The 15,834-nt window shown below is 46.0% G+C and overlaps 1 protein-coding gene across 1 annotated transcript; it reads left to right on the top strand.

Annotated features, from left to right (window-relative positions):
• Nucleotides 1-437: 437 nt before the first annotated feature.
• LOC147026464 (uncharacterized) lies at nucleotides 438-15,833 on the top strand. Its single transcript, XM_085881897.1, has 4 exons — nucleotides 438-549; nucleotides 14,236-14,298; nucleotides 14,430-14,515; nucleotides 14,932-15,833. The coding sequence occupies exons 2-4, from the start codon at nucleotides 14,267-14,269 to the stop codon at nucleotides 15,831-15,833; spliced, it is 1,020 nt and encodes a 339-aa protein (XP_085738023.1). The 5' UTR covers nucleotides 438-549; nucleotides 14,236-14,266.
• The last annotated feature ends 1 nt before the right edge of the window (nucleotide 15,834 follows it).

Raw genomic sequence — 15,834 nt, 5'->3', positions numbered from 1 at the left:
ACCGCCCCCTCCAACTTCTCCTCCCTCCCCCCCCGCCCCCTCCAACTTCTCCTCCCTCCCCCCCGCCCCCTCCAACTTCTCCTCCCTCCCCCCGCCCCCTCCAACTTCTCCTCCCTCCCCCGCCCCCTCCAACTTCTCCTCCCTCCCCCGCCCCCCTCCAACTTCTCCTCCCTCCCCCCGCCCCCTCCAACTTCTCCTCCCTCCCCGCCCCCTCCAACTTCTCCTCCCTCCCCCCCGCCCCCTCCAACTTCTCCTCCCTCCCCCCCGCCCCCTCCAACTTCTCCTCCCCTCCCCCCCGCCCCCCTCCAACTTCTCCTCCCTCCCCCCGCCCCCTCCAACTTCTCCTCCCTCCCCCCGCCCCCTCCAACTTCTCCTCCCTCCCCCCCGCCCCCCCCAACTTCTCCTCCTACCCCCCACTTCTCCTTCCTCCCTCCCTCCGCACACTCACCGGGATCGCGATGAAGCGCAGAGACCCCGCCTTGCCGTGTGCTGGGACATCTCGGAAACAAAGAAACGGTGCCGACACGGCCTCCCTTCGATGCACGAAAGGTGAGCTCGGATCGGTCGCTGCCAGGTAAATTACAGGTGACGCACGTCACGGTTCTTTTTAACAGCGTTCTTTCAAACGCCTCGATCGTTCCCGTTCCAAATGGAATTGCTCGTGATTTCAATTCCGTGTCATCATCGTCCGGAGCTCCAGCTCATCGTCCGGAGCTCCAGCTCACCGTGTGCTCCAGCTCACCGTGTGCTCCAGCTCACCGTGTGCAGGAACTCATCGCTCGTGACGCCATAACCATTCATTCCTGGTGCGAGGCCCACCAGGTAACGTGTTTGGACAATGACGATCAGCTGCATGTTCAGCAATTTGACCTCAATTTCACGCCATTCATCAATGTGTTCCCTTCTGATCGAACTTTCACCGGTTTACCTCAATTATCATTGTTCAGACGTCACGTGATGTCATTCCAATTATCACTGTTGTCCGCACGGATGTCGAAAACCATTGATTATTTTTGTCATTTACATTACTGATGATGTGACACTATAGCTGTCATTGCTGGACCTTCATCACACCAGGCAGGCTTTTCATGACTCATGAGACCCGTTCTATAATTTGGAGATGTACACGTGACGGCGGTAGGCACGTGTACTGCACCTGTCCGCGTTATTACCGGCGTGTATGCATTATTACCATCTTTAATTGGGTAGTTTCGCGGTTTGCGTGACGTCACAAGGCGCACAAGTTACGCACCGCCCATCGAAGGGGGTCCCACGAGGCGAGAACATGATTGCAAGTACAAGGGACACTGTGATCGGGATAAGCTCCGCCCCTAACCACGCCCCATTTCTGTAAACCACACCCCTTCCAGGGAGAGCACAAGCCCGGAATTGTGGGTTCTTGTGTTGGTTCAAAGGAGCATAAATAATACCATTGAGATTTCCCCTCCCCACTTTACCTGAAACAGCTTGTGGCAGCGACACTTTCACCCAAACTTGTATTTAACCTGATTATGATGGTTTACTGCCATTTTCCGACATTGTCATATGTTGTTCGAGCTCATGGAATTAACACGTACCTCGGCGCCCTCCGAAGACAGTTGGCTCCTTTATCATTGTCAGACACAGGGAGTGAAGAAGAATCACCACCAACCATTCAAGCCTTGGGTGTGTTGGGGCCAAATCCAAATGTAGCGAAATATTGACCCCTCTCCACTTCCCGACCCCTCCCCCCCCCCACTATAGTATGCATCAGTCGACCGCCTGCTCCTCCCTCACCCCAATCCCTTCTCAATGTATTCTGCATACATATCCATTCCCTCCAGCTGGTATGTTATACACACCTCCAAACATTCTTTCTCCTCTCTCCCAAATCTCCCCAACACTACGACTGATCATGAGTGCTCTAATGATTGACCAAAAGTATGGGCTCAACCACCCACAACCCCATTAGTGCATAATATAGAGATGTACTCTTTATGCACCTTCATCCACTGCACAGGTGACTCTAACAGACTATAGGTGTGTTGAGCGACTTGCTAAGCAAGTTCACCATCTCGGTTATTCTTGCTGGAAGAAAATGCTGAGCACACCCAGTATATCAGGTAAACCTAAGCAATGGGATTATGCCAATAGCACAGAATAGAGAGTTTCTTCCTCGCTATGAACTATGAGCTTTGGAATGCTGATGCAATGTGTTCAGCACGGATTGCCTTTTTTATGCCTCTGCTGACGAACCGCTTCATCAGTCGACGTGAAACGTCACAATTATGATCAAGTATTCATGGGGAAGAAATGTTTTAAATTTCAACCTGATTGGGCGCATCGTCTGGCAGCCAGAATTATTGAATATTTTGAATCTGGGTTCAGGGATTTAGATCAAACTTGATACGGGTATGCATAATGATGTAATAACGTTAGTGCAGGTGTATCTGGTGATGTTGAAGAGTGCCCTTCTCGTGTTTACTGAGTTTCTCTTGTGCTTCTGAAATTGTAGGCCAAATCTGATTGGTCTTTGGTGGTTTCCACCTGTTTACCTCCGACACCGAAGGTGGACGGCGGTTATGTTTTCACCCCTGTCTGTCTGTCTGTTTTATGTTTTTGAACAGGATATCTGAAAAAGTTGTGGACAGATTTGGACGTAATTTGGTGGAGAGCTTGGGAGAGAAATGATTCGATTTTGGTAAAGATCCGAATCCGATAATTTTTTTCAGTGATTCATCACCATTGAGATCCGATAGGGGCCAAAACGATATATAGCAGAATATCAGATATATAGCAGAATATCTGAATATCTGAAAAAAGGTTAAGTATGTAACAAGGAAGAATTGATTAGATTTTGGTGAAGATCCAAATCCGGATCCGAGACTTTTTAAAGTGAATTTTCACCAATGAGTGATGGGGCCAAAACGACATACATAGTATGATATCTGAAAAAGTTGTGAACAGTTTCGGATGAAACTTGGTGGATGGGTTGGTTAGGTAAGAAGAACAAGTCGATTAAATTTTAGTTCAGGTCCGAATCCAGATCCAGCCTATCAATGGGATACAAAACGTAAACTAATCACTCTGGTGGAGGGATGCTCTCTATTGAGTGGCTGTTCTCGTTTTATATGTTCTCCTTGTATTTTTAGTCTTTTCTTCTTTTTCTTTCATATGCATCACATGACTGCAGTTAGCATCATTTTCTGGGAGGTAAGGACGTGTTCCTGATGGAGTTCCCCCTGCACTTTTCAGTAGGAATTTGGAATTAGCTCGCCTACTCTTCAGAAAAAAAATCTTTAACATCCATCAACGACTAATACTGACAACCGGGTGGATGACACACGGAATACTTGTTCTTCATGCGAAACACCAGGATGACAGTTTGTAGCTGTGTTGGGATTCAAACCCAGGCAGGACAGCTCAAAGGTGAATGGTTAACCTTTATATTTTTCCTAATCATAATCATTAAGCAGAAAGCTAAGGCTTGTGGTGGAGCTTGTATGCAGATCACAAGCAGGACAAGGACATTCGATGTCATTGTACTTGCATGCATATCACAAGGACCATTAGTCGACAATGGACAAATACGTATTATTAGAACATTGGATTTGAGCCTGGGTTTTGAGCCTCACGAGCCATCAGTTCAAATGGGGGGCTGATAGGATGGCTTAGAGGTATGCACACTCACCTCAAAGCTGGTTTGAATCCAGACCCAGTTATAAACTGTCATTACAGTGTTTCACAGGCAGGTGGATTCATCAATGTGTGTGCCGTCTCTCGGATGGACGTCAAACTGGCGTCCCATCTTCCGGCATTCATTGGTAGGCGTTAAAGATCCCATTTTGTCCTTCGTGGAGAGGAGGTGAGCTATCGCTTGCACCCTGGCCAATTTCCTGCCCTAACCAGCAGAGGGCATGCCATCAGCAACACAGCCTCGTCTTCAGCCAATGATGCACCCTGCAGCCTTGTGCTGCATACCAACGAAGAAGTTCAGATAGGAACACTAAAAAAGGCCAACACAAGGATTTCGAGAGTCTTCACTAAAAACTTCAAAATGAATTCAGTCCTACTTTTAGTGACCAACCTTTTTGTCAACAGAAAGGGTTGCATTCGAGATTGCTTCATTCCAAAAACATTATCAGCGCAACATGTTCTTTAAGTGAGAGCTTTGTGGTTCAAACAGACATTTTTTGAAATGAATGATAATAATACGTGCTGAAGAATGTAATTCCAAGTGCTGCCCTTTGGAATGGGGCCTCAGATCTCTCTCCAGACAATCGATTGAAACGTCTTGCTTTCTCTGACTCAATTGTCATGTGACTTGACTTGATACGGTATTGGAATACACTCTATTGCCAAAAGCGTTCGATCGAGGCTCGGGACAAAAAAACAGTGGTGGATCAAGGAATATCATACTGACAGTGTCGTGGTGTGACGGGCAAGCATACTCAGGACAAACAAGGAGATTAACGAAGAGGAATTGACATAAAGAGTGGCGTACAGATAAAGAGGGTGTGAGCAGCAGGGCTTTTGGGGGTGGGGAGCGGGGCACTCTATTACCTACCATAGGAAATTACGATTCTGCTTGCAAAGGAGGCCTTTTTCACAAGAGGCACTTGTGAGGCTTCAAAGCTGCAAATTCACGCATTACATCTTCAAAGTCCAGGTCTTGCAGTGGTTTGTTTTAAATGCTGAGGAGGCACAACGCACTCAGCCGGTCACGTTGCATTGAAGTACGCTGTTTGTTCTTGATGAAAGCATGCTTACTGAAACATCTCTCCCCACTGAAATTTATAACCATCAGAGATAGGTCCATACAAAGAGCCACCAATACATTTGGGAAGGTGTCTACAATTCCTTCTTGTAAAGTAGCTGAGCTTGGCTTCTTTGAGAAGTGCAGTTTCTCTTCTTGGCAAAACTCACAAACTGCACCATCTCACCAGGGAAAACCTTCAGACTTGCAGGAGATCTGTGCAGTGTTCTTTTGCCGGTTTTGTAGCCTCACTCATCTGAGCTGCTCCTAGTTAAGGTTACAGGAATCTGTAAACAACCTTGAAGTGACCGTAGACCATTTTATATGGAGAACATGTGGCTGGCAGATCTGTTACAAGGTTTCTTTATGGCCATGAACGTCTCGCAGCAGAAGTGTTCTCGAACCAAGAATACTGTCTCTTCTGGTGACACATTGTAGTTATCGTGTCTGTTCTTCTGAACAATGCAACGCCTGATTGCTTTGCATTTTGACTTTTCTGAAATTTATTTTGCTTGTTTCTCAAAGTCCCCAAAGTGGTCAGGAATGTTTAAGAGAAGACATAAGCTCGCCAGCCATTTTCAGATCTACGTCTGAATGTTGCAGTGCCTTACTCGTATTGTTAAAATGGACTATAATTGTATTATACGGATGACAGAGGAATGCTGTATCGAGATGATCCATGGTGGTAGCCGAGTTCTTTGCTTCATGCATGCCTGACCTTGGAATTCTGCTTTGCATCTCTTGCAATATCTCTCGAGGCTGATTGAATGATATTGTTGCCACCAGCTACTGCTTTTCTTGCATCTGTTCATGTTGATCATTCAATCTCAAAACAAAGACTTAATTGTTAATCCAGCACCGTGTGCTTTCAGACATGAATGCAACACCTGCCATCATTGTGCTGAATTTGAGGAATATGTACAGAGCTTTGGTTAAATCCAAAAAAACTTACAGCTTCTGTGTAAGAAGAAGTAGCAGCAACACTGATAAGGTTCACCGAATGACCAGTATGGCACGTACTGTACAAGAGGCTCAACCTTTTTGAGTCAAGCCTACAGGTCAGAATACTGTCCTGACATATTGTCATATGACTGCTCATGACAATCGGGGAAGTTGATAGACTGCTTTTCAAGAAACTGAAGTATGGCTTGAGCTAAAGTCGATGCCTTCTGACCGCCATGTTGTAGAAATGTAAGGAAGCGTTCAACAAGATTCCATAAGCCTGGTGTTGGCTTAACGATTAAGGTGGCTGGCTTAAGATCTTAGGGTCTTGAGGTTGAGCCCCTGTTTGTCGTTGAATTAACACCAGGTGTGGTTGACTCACCCTGTCATCCTTATGAAGTGGGTGAAATGAGTACCAGTGCACTGGTAATAGAGGGCACTGCAACAATGGCACAGCTGTGCACCCAGAAAATGATGCAACCAGCATCTACAGGCTGCACACAATTGCTAACAGGATCCCCATTGATGACATCTCTCATGATGATTGGTTGTTGATCGATATGGCTGAGATCAGGGGCTGAGTTTTACAGACATGGAGAAATATTTGTTATTTCAGTTTTGTTATTGATATGGGCCATGATTCCTTTGTCGCAGGTCTACAAGATTCAGAATGGTTGTTGTTGCTGTTGTTGTGATTCTTGTTATGGGCCGATTGTTGAAATGTGCACCAATTTGTCAGGCAGCTGCCAGATGCCACCCGCATTTATTGCTCGACTCCACCCACCATGGCATCCAGGCAAAATAATATGGCCACCATCTTGGTTTTCTGGTGGGCCCCAGACACCAGGCCTGTAGGCCTCGGCTGATTATACACTGTCCGGGTTCGTTGCGTCAGATTTCAATTGGCTTTGTTTGGGTTGAGTGTTACTCACGATAAGGGACCCCAAAAAATCTATTCAATGTTGAATAAAAATTATTAGCAAGGTTTAATCAAGCTCGTCAGCACACGCAGCATGCGCCTCCCGAAAAGTAGCATTGTGTAATTTTTGAATGGTCCCATATTGGGGTTGAACAATCAGTCAGCTCGTTCTGATATAACCATGGCGGAGGTTGACATGCATGTGAGGTGTCGAGTTAATTTTTTAATAGCACATTAAATGTGTTTCCCAATTGTGCTCTTCATCTTTTAAGAGCGCTTGAAATGCGCATTCCCCAAACAACCCTTTACCGGATTTTGTTGCAGGTTGTGACCACAGTGCGGTCATTCTTGTTCTGACATGATTCCTTCCACTTCCTCAAAGACTGCTGAAAAAAGATACGATTACTTTCCATTGCTCTTCTGACCAAATTCACGAATGTGATTGGAAAGGAATTTGTCAAACTCGGCAATTAGTTCCAGGATACCTAAAACATTACTGTTATGCTTTGAACCAAGAATCCCATCGTTTTCTCTGAAAATCAAACAATCTCCTCTCAGCCAGAAACGTAATCATTGCCACATAGAGCATCGACCCAATATTTTTTACTTTTGTTCAGCTTCTTTCTCCAGCTGCCGATCAACATGATGAAATGATCGCTTGCAGCATAAGATGCATCAAACAAGACAGCCTCTGTGGTCTTCACTCTCTTTGTGATTGTTCATTTTTTTCATCAGATTTTTTCCAGCCACAGAAACTTTCAGAAATGAAGAACTTGTCAGTGCCTGTCGACATCAATACAGAATAATTTCATGGTCTGCATGGCAGCAAACTTAGTTTCTGACTCTCCATTTTGTCGAAATGTATGAAACATATTTGTATTTAAAAAAAAAAAGATTGTGCCCCTTGCACTTATCTTGGGTTTGACATACAGGATGCTGCATCTGCTGATGTGCTCGGTTGAGTCTCAAAAAAGCAGTCAGTCTTTTCCAAGAATTTCCATCATCTGGCTCAATTTCACCTTTGATGGTCTCCATTTCTGGATGCCGGATTGCAGCACTCTCCGTGACATTTTGAAACTGAAACAGCTTGGTCATGGCCAAACACGAAAATTGAAATAAAAATATATGCAAAGCACAGGGCCGACACAGAGATGTCAGGTCAGGCCAGAATAGATATGTGACTTGCTGCAGGTATCGTGTAAACCCGTACTTACCTGTTCCATGGTGGGTTGTCGGCCACTAAACCGTCTCCCCCACCAGGTTTTCTGGTGAGGAGGGTGTTTGGATATGGACACCCAGCAGGATTAAAAAAAAAACCTGTCAAAGGGCAGAGGAGCTCCTTGTGAGACAATGGCCATCTATATCTAGTGCCCAACTGTGTCTGCGGACGTCCTCCTGCAGTTGGGTTACTTCTTATTAGGAGGTTGGTGGCAGGATTTGCACTCTGGCCACCGTAAAACACTTCATTTCACAAAACACGAAAATGCAAAGAAACCTGAAAACCCACTCCGTGGGAGTACCTCCTGTGCAGCTTCCCTTCACAGGACAGCTCACTGGATGACGGGATTGGGGCAAAGCCTTCGGGACCCCCAGTCTTTGATGATAGGAGGGAAACCATGGGGTAACATTCCCGGGTCAGATTGTGGGAGAGTGTGTCGGAGTGGTGCTGAGGAGCCATCCACCAGACGGCGTTCTCCTTGGGTTAACCTGAGGCAGTCTCTTTGGCTGGGTGCCTGGAATGTTCTATCCCTAAGAGAGGATGATCACCTGTCTCTGTTATCATCTGAGCTCAAGCGTTTGGACATCAGTATTTCAGCACTCTCTGAGGTTCGGAGACCGGATTGCGGCGAGATTATGGGGGGTGGTTACACCTACTATTGGTCTGGTCGCTCTGATGATTACCAGGTCCAAGGAGTTACTGTAGCTGTGTCCAATAAGCTGATTCCAATGATAATTGAAGTAACACCAGTCAACGAGCGTATTATGAGATGAAGGATTCGTCACTCCTTAGGTGTCATTTCCCTGGTCTCTGTTTATGCTCCGACTGAGGCGAGTGATCTCACCGTGAAGGATGCATTCTACGCCATGCTCGATCCCGTGGTTGATCAGTGCCCCAGACGAGATACACTCCAGTCTTGGGGGATTTCAATGCATCGACTGGAACTGATAGGGATGGTTATGAGACGTGTGTTGGTCCCCATGGGTCTGGAAATGTGAACCAGAATAGCACTAAGTTCCTCGACTTTGCAAGAAGTCATGGACTTAGGGTGGCTGGTTCATGGTTTCAGCGCCCACAAGCTCATCGCTGGACTTGGTATTCCAATGCTGGCGGTGTGGCAAAGGAGATTGGCCATGTCCTCGTTGATGGTCGCTGGAGGATGATCCAGAACTGCAGGGTCTAACAGAGTGCTCAGTTCCTCAATACTGACGACTGGCTTATTGTAACAACTCTGAAGTTGCACCTTAAATCCAGGAGAATGGTACCATCCCAGCCTCGGCTGGATGTTGGCAAGCTCAAGGATGAGAAGGTAGCTGCGGAGTTTGCGAACAAGTTGAGTGGTCATTTGGGGGGTCTGGGTGCTTTGGGAGGTCCTGAAGAGTTGTGGAGTGCCTTCAAGACCACCACCCTTGATGTTGCCGGTGGATGTCTTGAATCCCACCGTTGGGCAAAGAAGAATTTTGTCTCTCAAGGGACACTGGATACCATTGACCAGAGTCGCAGGGCCAGGCTGAATGGCAGATCTGAGCTGTTCAGGGAGCTGAGGCGTAAAACTTTACGTGCGCTTAGGGTGGACAAGGAGGCCTATGTGCGAGAAATCTGTGAGGGGGTCGAGCATCACCTGTGGTCAAGTGATTCTCATCCTGCTTACAGGGGAATTTGTGCATTGCGTTCATCCAAGCCCATCCCTCGGTGTACTGCAGTTAGAGCAGAGGATGGTAGGCTCTTGACAGAGGAGTCCGAAGTGAAGGCCCGCTGGGCCTGTTACTTTGAGCGGTTGTACAAGGTTGATCCACCAGCTGTCGAGTTGGATGTCAGGGGTGTTACAATCCCTGTTGCTGACCCTCCAATCAACTGTGGTCCACCTTCACTTGTGGAAACACACATTGCAATGAACCGGTTGAAATGGGGTAAAGCTCCAGGGATCTGTGGCATCCATGCTGAACTTCTCAAGGCTGGTGGAAATGCTGCACTCGTGTCATTGTATGCAGTTCTGTGCTCTGCCTGGAACACAGGCATTATCTCAACTGATTGGAAGAGGGCCTTGTTGTCCCTCTCTGGAAAGGGAAGGGTGATTGCCAAGACTGCAACAACTACCGAGGGGTGACGCTGCTCTCAGTGCCGGACAAGGTCTTTGCTCGGATAATTATTGATAGAGTTCGCCACCATCTGCTTGAGCACCAGCATCCAGAGGAGTCAGGCTTTACACCAAAGAGGTCAAAGATTGACCGTATGCTTGCTCTTCGGGTCTTCACCGAATGCAGACGAGAGTTTCGGCAGGGGCTGCTTGCAACCTATGTTGATCTCTGTAAAGCTTTCGATTCAGTGGATCTGGATGCCTTCTGGAGGATTCCTGGCTTTTGTGGGGTGCCACCAAAACTGATCGATCTGATGTCTGAACTCTACTCTGGTACTGAGAGTGCTGTGAGACGTGGTGGTACCATCTCTGACTTATTTTCAGTTGTTACTGGAGTTCCACAGGGGTGTGTACTGGCCCCCACACTTTTCAGAACTTGTATGGACTGGATTCTTGGGAGGATGTCGGAGAGATCAAGCTGCGGTGCATCATTTGTGAATGTCAAGATCTCTGACCTTGATTTCGCAGATGATGCAGTCATCTTTGCGGAGACTTTAGATATCCTTTTGGGGTCCCTCGAGGTGCTGAATGAGGAGTCGGTGCCGCTGGGATTACGGCTTTCCTGGGTCAAAACTAAGATCCAGGCTTTCAATGACATCTTGGATGCTGCTGTCCTGTCTGTGCCTGTTTGTGGTGAGGATGTTGAGGTCGTGTAGAGATTCACTTACCTCGGCAGTGATATTCATGTCTCTGCTGTGAGTCAGACGTCAACAGACGTCTGGGTCGAGCCTGGGGAGTAATGGATTCACTGGATAATGGGGTGTGGCGCTGCCGGTACCTGTGCGGGAGGACGAAAGTCGGAGTCTTCAGGTCCTTGGTGATTCCAGTCTTGCCCTATGGATGTGAGACTTGGACTCTGACCAGGGATCTGAGCTGGAGACTTAATTCCATTGGTACCACGTCACTTCGGAGAATCCTTGGCTATCGCTGGTCGGACTTTGTGTTCAACGAGCGGTTGATGAGAGAGACTCAAATGAGATTTGTTACCCGCATAGTCCGTGAGCATCAGCTGCGGCTGTATGGTGATGTGGCTCGTTTTCCTGACACTGATCCTGCTCACCAGATTCTCTCAGCGAGGGAGTCTCGTTAGTGGAGGAGTCCAATGGGCCGACCACGTTCCTCGTGGTTGCAGCAGGTTGATCAGCATCTCAAGGAGATTGGGATGGGCCAGGCATCTGCTTGGGGGATGGCCAGACAGAGGCCCCTGGAGTACCGGTGGAAAGTGGATGCAGTGACGCACTGCTCTGGCGCATGCTCCCATATCTGACCTGACAGGGCCTACCTGAAACGGCCAAACTATAAAGGAGCAAAACCTTTTGTCATGAATACCCCTTTCACACGACAAAATTTTGGAGGCATCTCAGAGGTAAATCCAATTCTCCCTCCCTCCACCCGACCTTGCTACCTCCATAAATTCAGAGCTTTCACACTGCACTTTTCGTCTCCTGGGGGAAGGAATCATTTGGGCTGATACACCTGGGTATTTAACCCTGCTCAGGACCAGGGTGATCTCGGAGGTAATACTGTGCCCCTTGTAATTAAACGTAGTGTGAAATGAACAGGATTTATTTAATTTTTGAGTCAAGATTTATGTAATAATGTGTGATCAAAGGTAAAAAGTATTGTTTGCTGATGCTCGTTTGACATGTAGTATGTTGTCTGCCAAAGCCATGGGCAATAAAAGCACAAAAACAAGCTGCTGCTGGCTTTGACAAGCCTCAAACAGCAGTATAAGTCTTGTTAATCTTTGAAGCTGTTGACAGCATCACTTACTCTGGCTGGACCATATACTCCTTCATAACAAAATCTTAAAAATCAAGAGAAAATGGCAAGTTCTGCACAGTAATGCAATTACTGTTCTCTGTTTCATATGCACATGTTGTGGGGCAGCCCTGTTGAAATCATGATGTGATGTTGTCACATGACCGATCACAGCGCAGCTCAACTCCAAATGGGCGAGAGATAGAAACCTTTCATTTTGACTTCATGATGCTTTGGTTACGAACTGAAAAATAAAAGGCATTACTTTCGTACCGACCCTCGTATATGTATCAACTCATGATTTGTTTTTGTCTCTGCTAATTTAGTTATTGTGTCCTCTTGTGCTTTTCTTCCACGTCCAGTGTCTAACATGAGTCATGGGTACTGTAAAATCGTACTTTAAGGTTCCACAGTGTTTCACGTTTTTTGGACCTCACTTTATATAGAACCTACAATTGACGAATCAGCCCACACTGGTGTTCAATAGTACAGGGAATTTTATGTCGCTCGTTTAGCAGTTATTTCTTGTGGATGATGTTGATTTTGGGCTGGACTCGGAATTTCCTTTATGGACGGATTGCTTCTGCTCTCTCACTGCTTTGGTGGCCCCATTAAATCATTTGGTGAGCCTACATACAAGTAGCATATGCTTGGTGTAGGTTTAATGGTTCGGGTGGTGGACTTGGGATCCTTGGATCCTGAGTTCAAACCCCCCCTGGCTGTTGAATTAATGCCAGGTTGGGTTGACTGCCTGTCGTCCTTCTGAGGTCGGCAAAGATGAGTGCCAGCATGCTGGTATCCTGTGTTGGCGTGGTGACCTGTCCAGAATTGTGTCCAATAGTCAAGGAGACTGCTCAGGCAGCACCAAAACTCTGCACAGAGTTTTGTCCCGATGGATGGATGGATACAAGTAGCCCAAGAGAGATCTTCATTTTTTTCGGCAAACAAGAGGTGAACAAGCTCGAGCTAACGACTAGACATTTATTTATGAGACATGACCTTTGAGTCTCATCGGGGAACAAGAGAAAGAGAAGGTTCTTTCTCTTCTGGTCTTTAGATACAAAATCTCTTGTTTCCTTTACCCAAGTCGCATTAGTTAAAGTGTAAATAGCAATGAGGTGCAATCTGTTCATCAGTGAGGAGTGATAGCAGTCAACAATGCAACTTCCTGCAATGTACCAGGTCTGGTGCACCGGGGAATGAGATGGACTACACATTGTCAATGAAAGTAAGGGTTCAACGTTCAATTCAGCAAGACCACTCAAGTAGACCTGGCCTCGCCAAACTAACAATTTGCAAAATGAGAGTTTATGTTTGAAATTGCTGTTGGTTTGTGGTACACAAAATAGAGAATGCTTTAAGAGCCAAACATAAATTCAGAATGTAAAAATAGCAGAATATATTTTATTACAAGCTTCCCATCTCACCCACCTCCTTTTTGATGTATTTGCTTTTGGTGCATAGGTCAAAGGCTCATGGTGGAGCATCCAAATAAATATTGTACAGGGAAAGGACATAAGGAGATGTTGGCGTACTTTTGCTAGAAATGCAACAACATTGTCTACCAATGGACATGTGTAATTTGTACTTGGGATTCCAGCATCGCCATGCATACCCAGATTGGAACACTAAACAGTTTAAATGTTTACCATCTGAATGTTTGGCATGAGGTTGGGTTCCTCAGTTAATGTCTTCCTCTACCCTTACTAGTTTCCCCTTCTAACCTCCTTTCCCATTGCCCCCCCCCATCTTCCTGCAATCTTCATCTTTCTTATCCCATTTTTGTATTTTCTCTCAATTTACTTTCCTCATTGTATCTGATGTGTGTAATACGAGACTTTCTAATTGACATAATCTGCCCCAGAATGCTCGGAGAGCAGACGCAGAAACTCCTAGAAACAGCAGTTTTCGGGGCTCCCTAAAGTATATTGTGTGTGTGAGATTAGAATTGCTCCCTAAAATGGCTCACAGTGCTTGCAAAAGAAGCTGAGAATACTTGGAAAAGTACCTGAGAGAAAGGGATGTGCCTCTGCACAATGAAATAGTTTAAAGAAATATCTCAGCTCACCAAAAGGGCAGCTACCGATACTGCAAACTCCCGATGATGTGGGCTGGTGCAAGGGTTCTTTTTTAATAATTCAAAAAATCTCACTGCATTGGAAAATGTGGGGACGGGAATACTGTCCTATAAAGGCTGAGACTTGTAATACCATCCCCCCCCTGGAGGCTTCTGTAATACCCACTCACTTCTCCCTCCCCCTCCCCTCATCCCCCCAAGACCACTGGCAAAGATAAAAACACCCCTAGACATAAATTGGGGTCACGATGATCCTCTGTCGCAAGTCTGGATGTAATTGGTTCAGAACTGTAGTTGGAGTAGCACCACAAACAAACACACACAAACAAACAAACACCGATCCGTGAATTATAATGATTCTAGAAAAAAAAATTGTTTTGCTTTTCTTGTTGGTGCATTGAGTGCTGACTGCACCATTGTGAATCTCCCAACCACGTTTTTTCAGAGAATGCGATTAACCTGCAGGACAAGACGCCATGAATCAAACTCGACACCCTATGAACTCCAGGTACTTTTATAGTCCACAACATGGTAAACTTTTTATCAGTGAAACGACCAATGGTACTCACATGGATGTAATGATTTAATCTCTAACCTCTATACCCTTTGCAAACATATCTCCTGCTTTCTTTATCTTAGGCTCGTTTGTCCGAGCACGAATCGGCTTACACACCGTAGTCGGAGTTTCACTGGTGGTGATATGGACAAAACATCTTGGACACAAGGTGAGATCTGCAGACAACTGGTTCATCGACTTGCCAATGGACTCTTAGATGTCACAATTTCCCAAAGAGAGTGTACTCATCTTTGGTTTCCCTAATCTGATGTAGATGCCTCACAAAGCATCATCTGATATTGCATATTGTCTTCCTGGTAATTCAGAGGCATCATAGAAATGCTGAAATTCAGAATGGATGTTTCACTGGCTTGGGGTTGGAGGGTGACGGTGAGGAGAGAGGGTTGGGGAGGTTTTCAGCAGTACACAGACTGACAGGCACAATTTTTTTTTTAAAGAGCTTCATATTATTTATTTAAACCTGACAATACTAAAATATTGCTTCAAGAACATGTAGTTATTTTAAAAGCAAAGTCATGTGAAATAGCTATAGGTCAAAACCTGCTGCTGTTACTGTCTTTTCAGAGTTTGCCTCGAGTTCTTCTCAAGCCTCCGGTCTTCAAAATGAAGGGAAATTATCTCGAGGCACGACTCGACGATTATCGGGCATTCCTCAGCTCCAGGGACCCAAGGGCCGCTTAAGCTGTAATGGCGACAGGAGAATAAAGGGCACATACTCCATGCTGGAGTTAAACTCCTCTTCTTTGACTGTTCTTCAGGAGGAGGATCCTTCTCCAGGATCACACACCCTGAAGGTTGCAGCACAAAGAACTGCAACCAGAGATGTCATTTCCAGACCTCCTACCTGCAGCTTGGAAGGACAAAGGAAGAAATTGAGTGGACCAAGGCAGACAATAATCTTTCCAGGGTCACAGAAACACAGTCATAAGGGTTTTTCCAAATCGAAATTGCCTCAGAAAGGGACGACCCCAGGAAAGAAGCTTGGAAGCAATGTCTCGAGCAAGATTAAGATTGAAAATCCTGGTAGCCCCAAAATTGAAGGCCCAAAAGGGCTCGGCCCTCAACAGTACAGCAGATTGTTGAAGAACAATCAGAAGAAACTTAGTAAAACTACCTGTCAAGTGCCTTTTAATGTATTGCCAAACCGTTCTGCATCCACTGCAATAACCAAGTCAGGTAAGGGGACAGACAAAGAGAGTCAGATGCAATCCAGAACTAAGCAATGCTTGGATAAAGCTCAAAGCCTTTCAGAATTCTCTTTTGGCACCTCATCAAGCGAAAACAGGATGTCAAGGTCCAGCAACCTCATCTACACCGACAGCAGGACGGGAGGCCTGCATTTTACCTCTGCAAATGTGAGTTGTAATTTTTTTTTTTTTTGTCTGGAGGACTTACTTATACACAGCGATGTTTCCAGGTTTGATATGTACAGAATGGTCGGTGACATTCAGTGTATTACAGTTTGAG

Source organism: Eptatretus burgeri, chromosome 5, assembly GCF_056783735.1.
Source record: "Eptatretus burgeri isolate ZD-2024b chromosome 5, Ebu_testis_v1, whole genome shotgun sequence".
NCBI classification, from domain to species: domain Eukaryota; kingdom Metazoa; phylum Chordata; class Myxini; order Myxiniformes; family Myxinidae; genus Eptatretus; species Eptatretus burgeri.
This window is presented reverse-complemented; position numbering and strand designations above follow the sequence as displayed.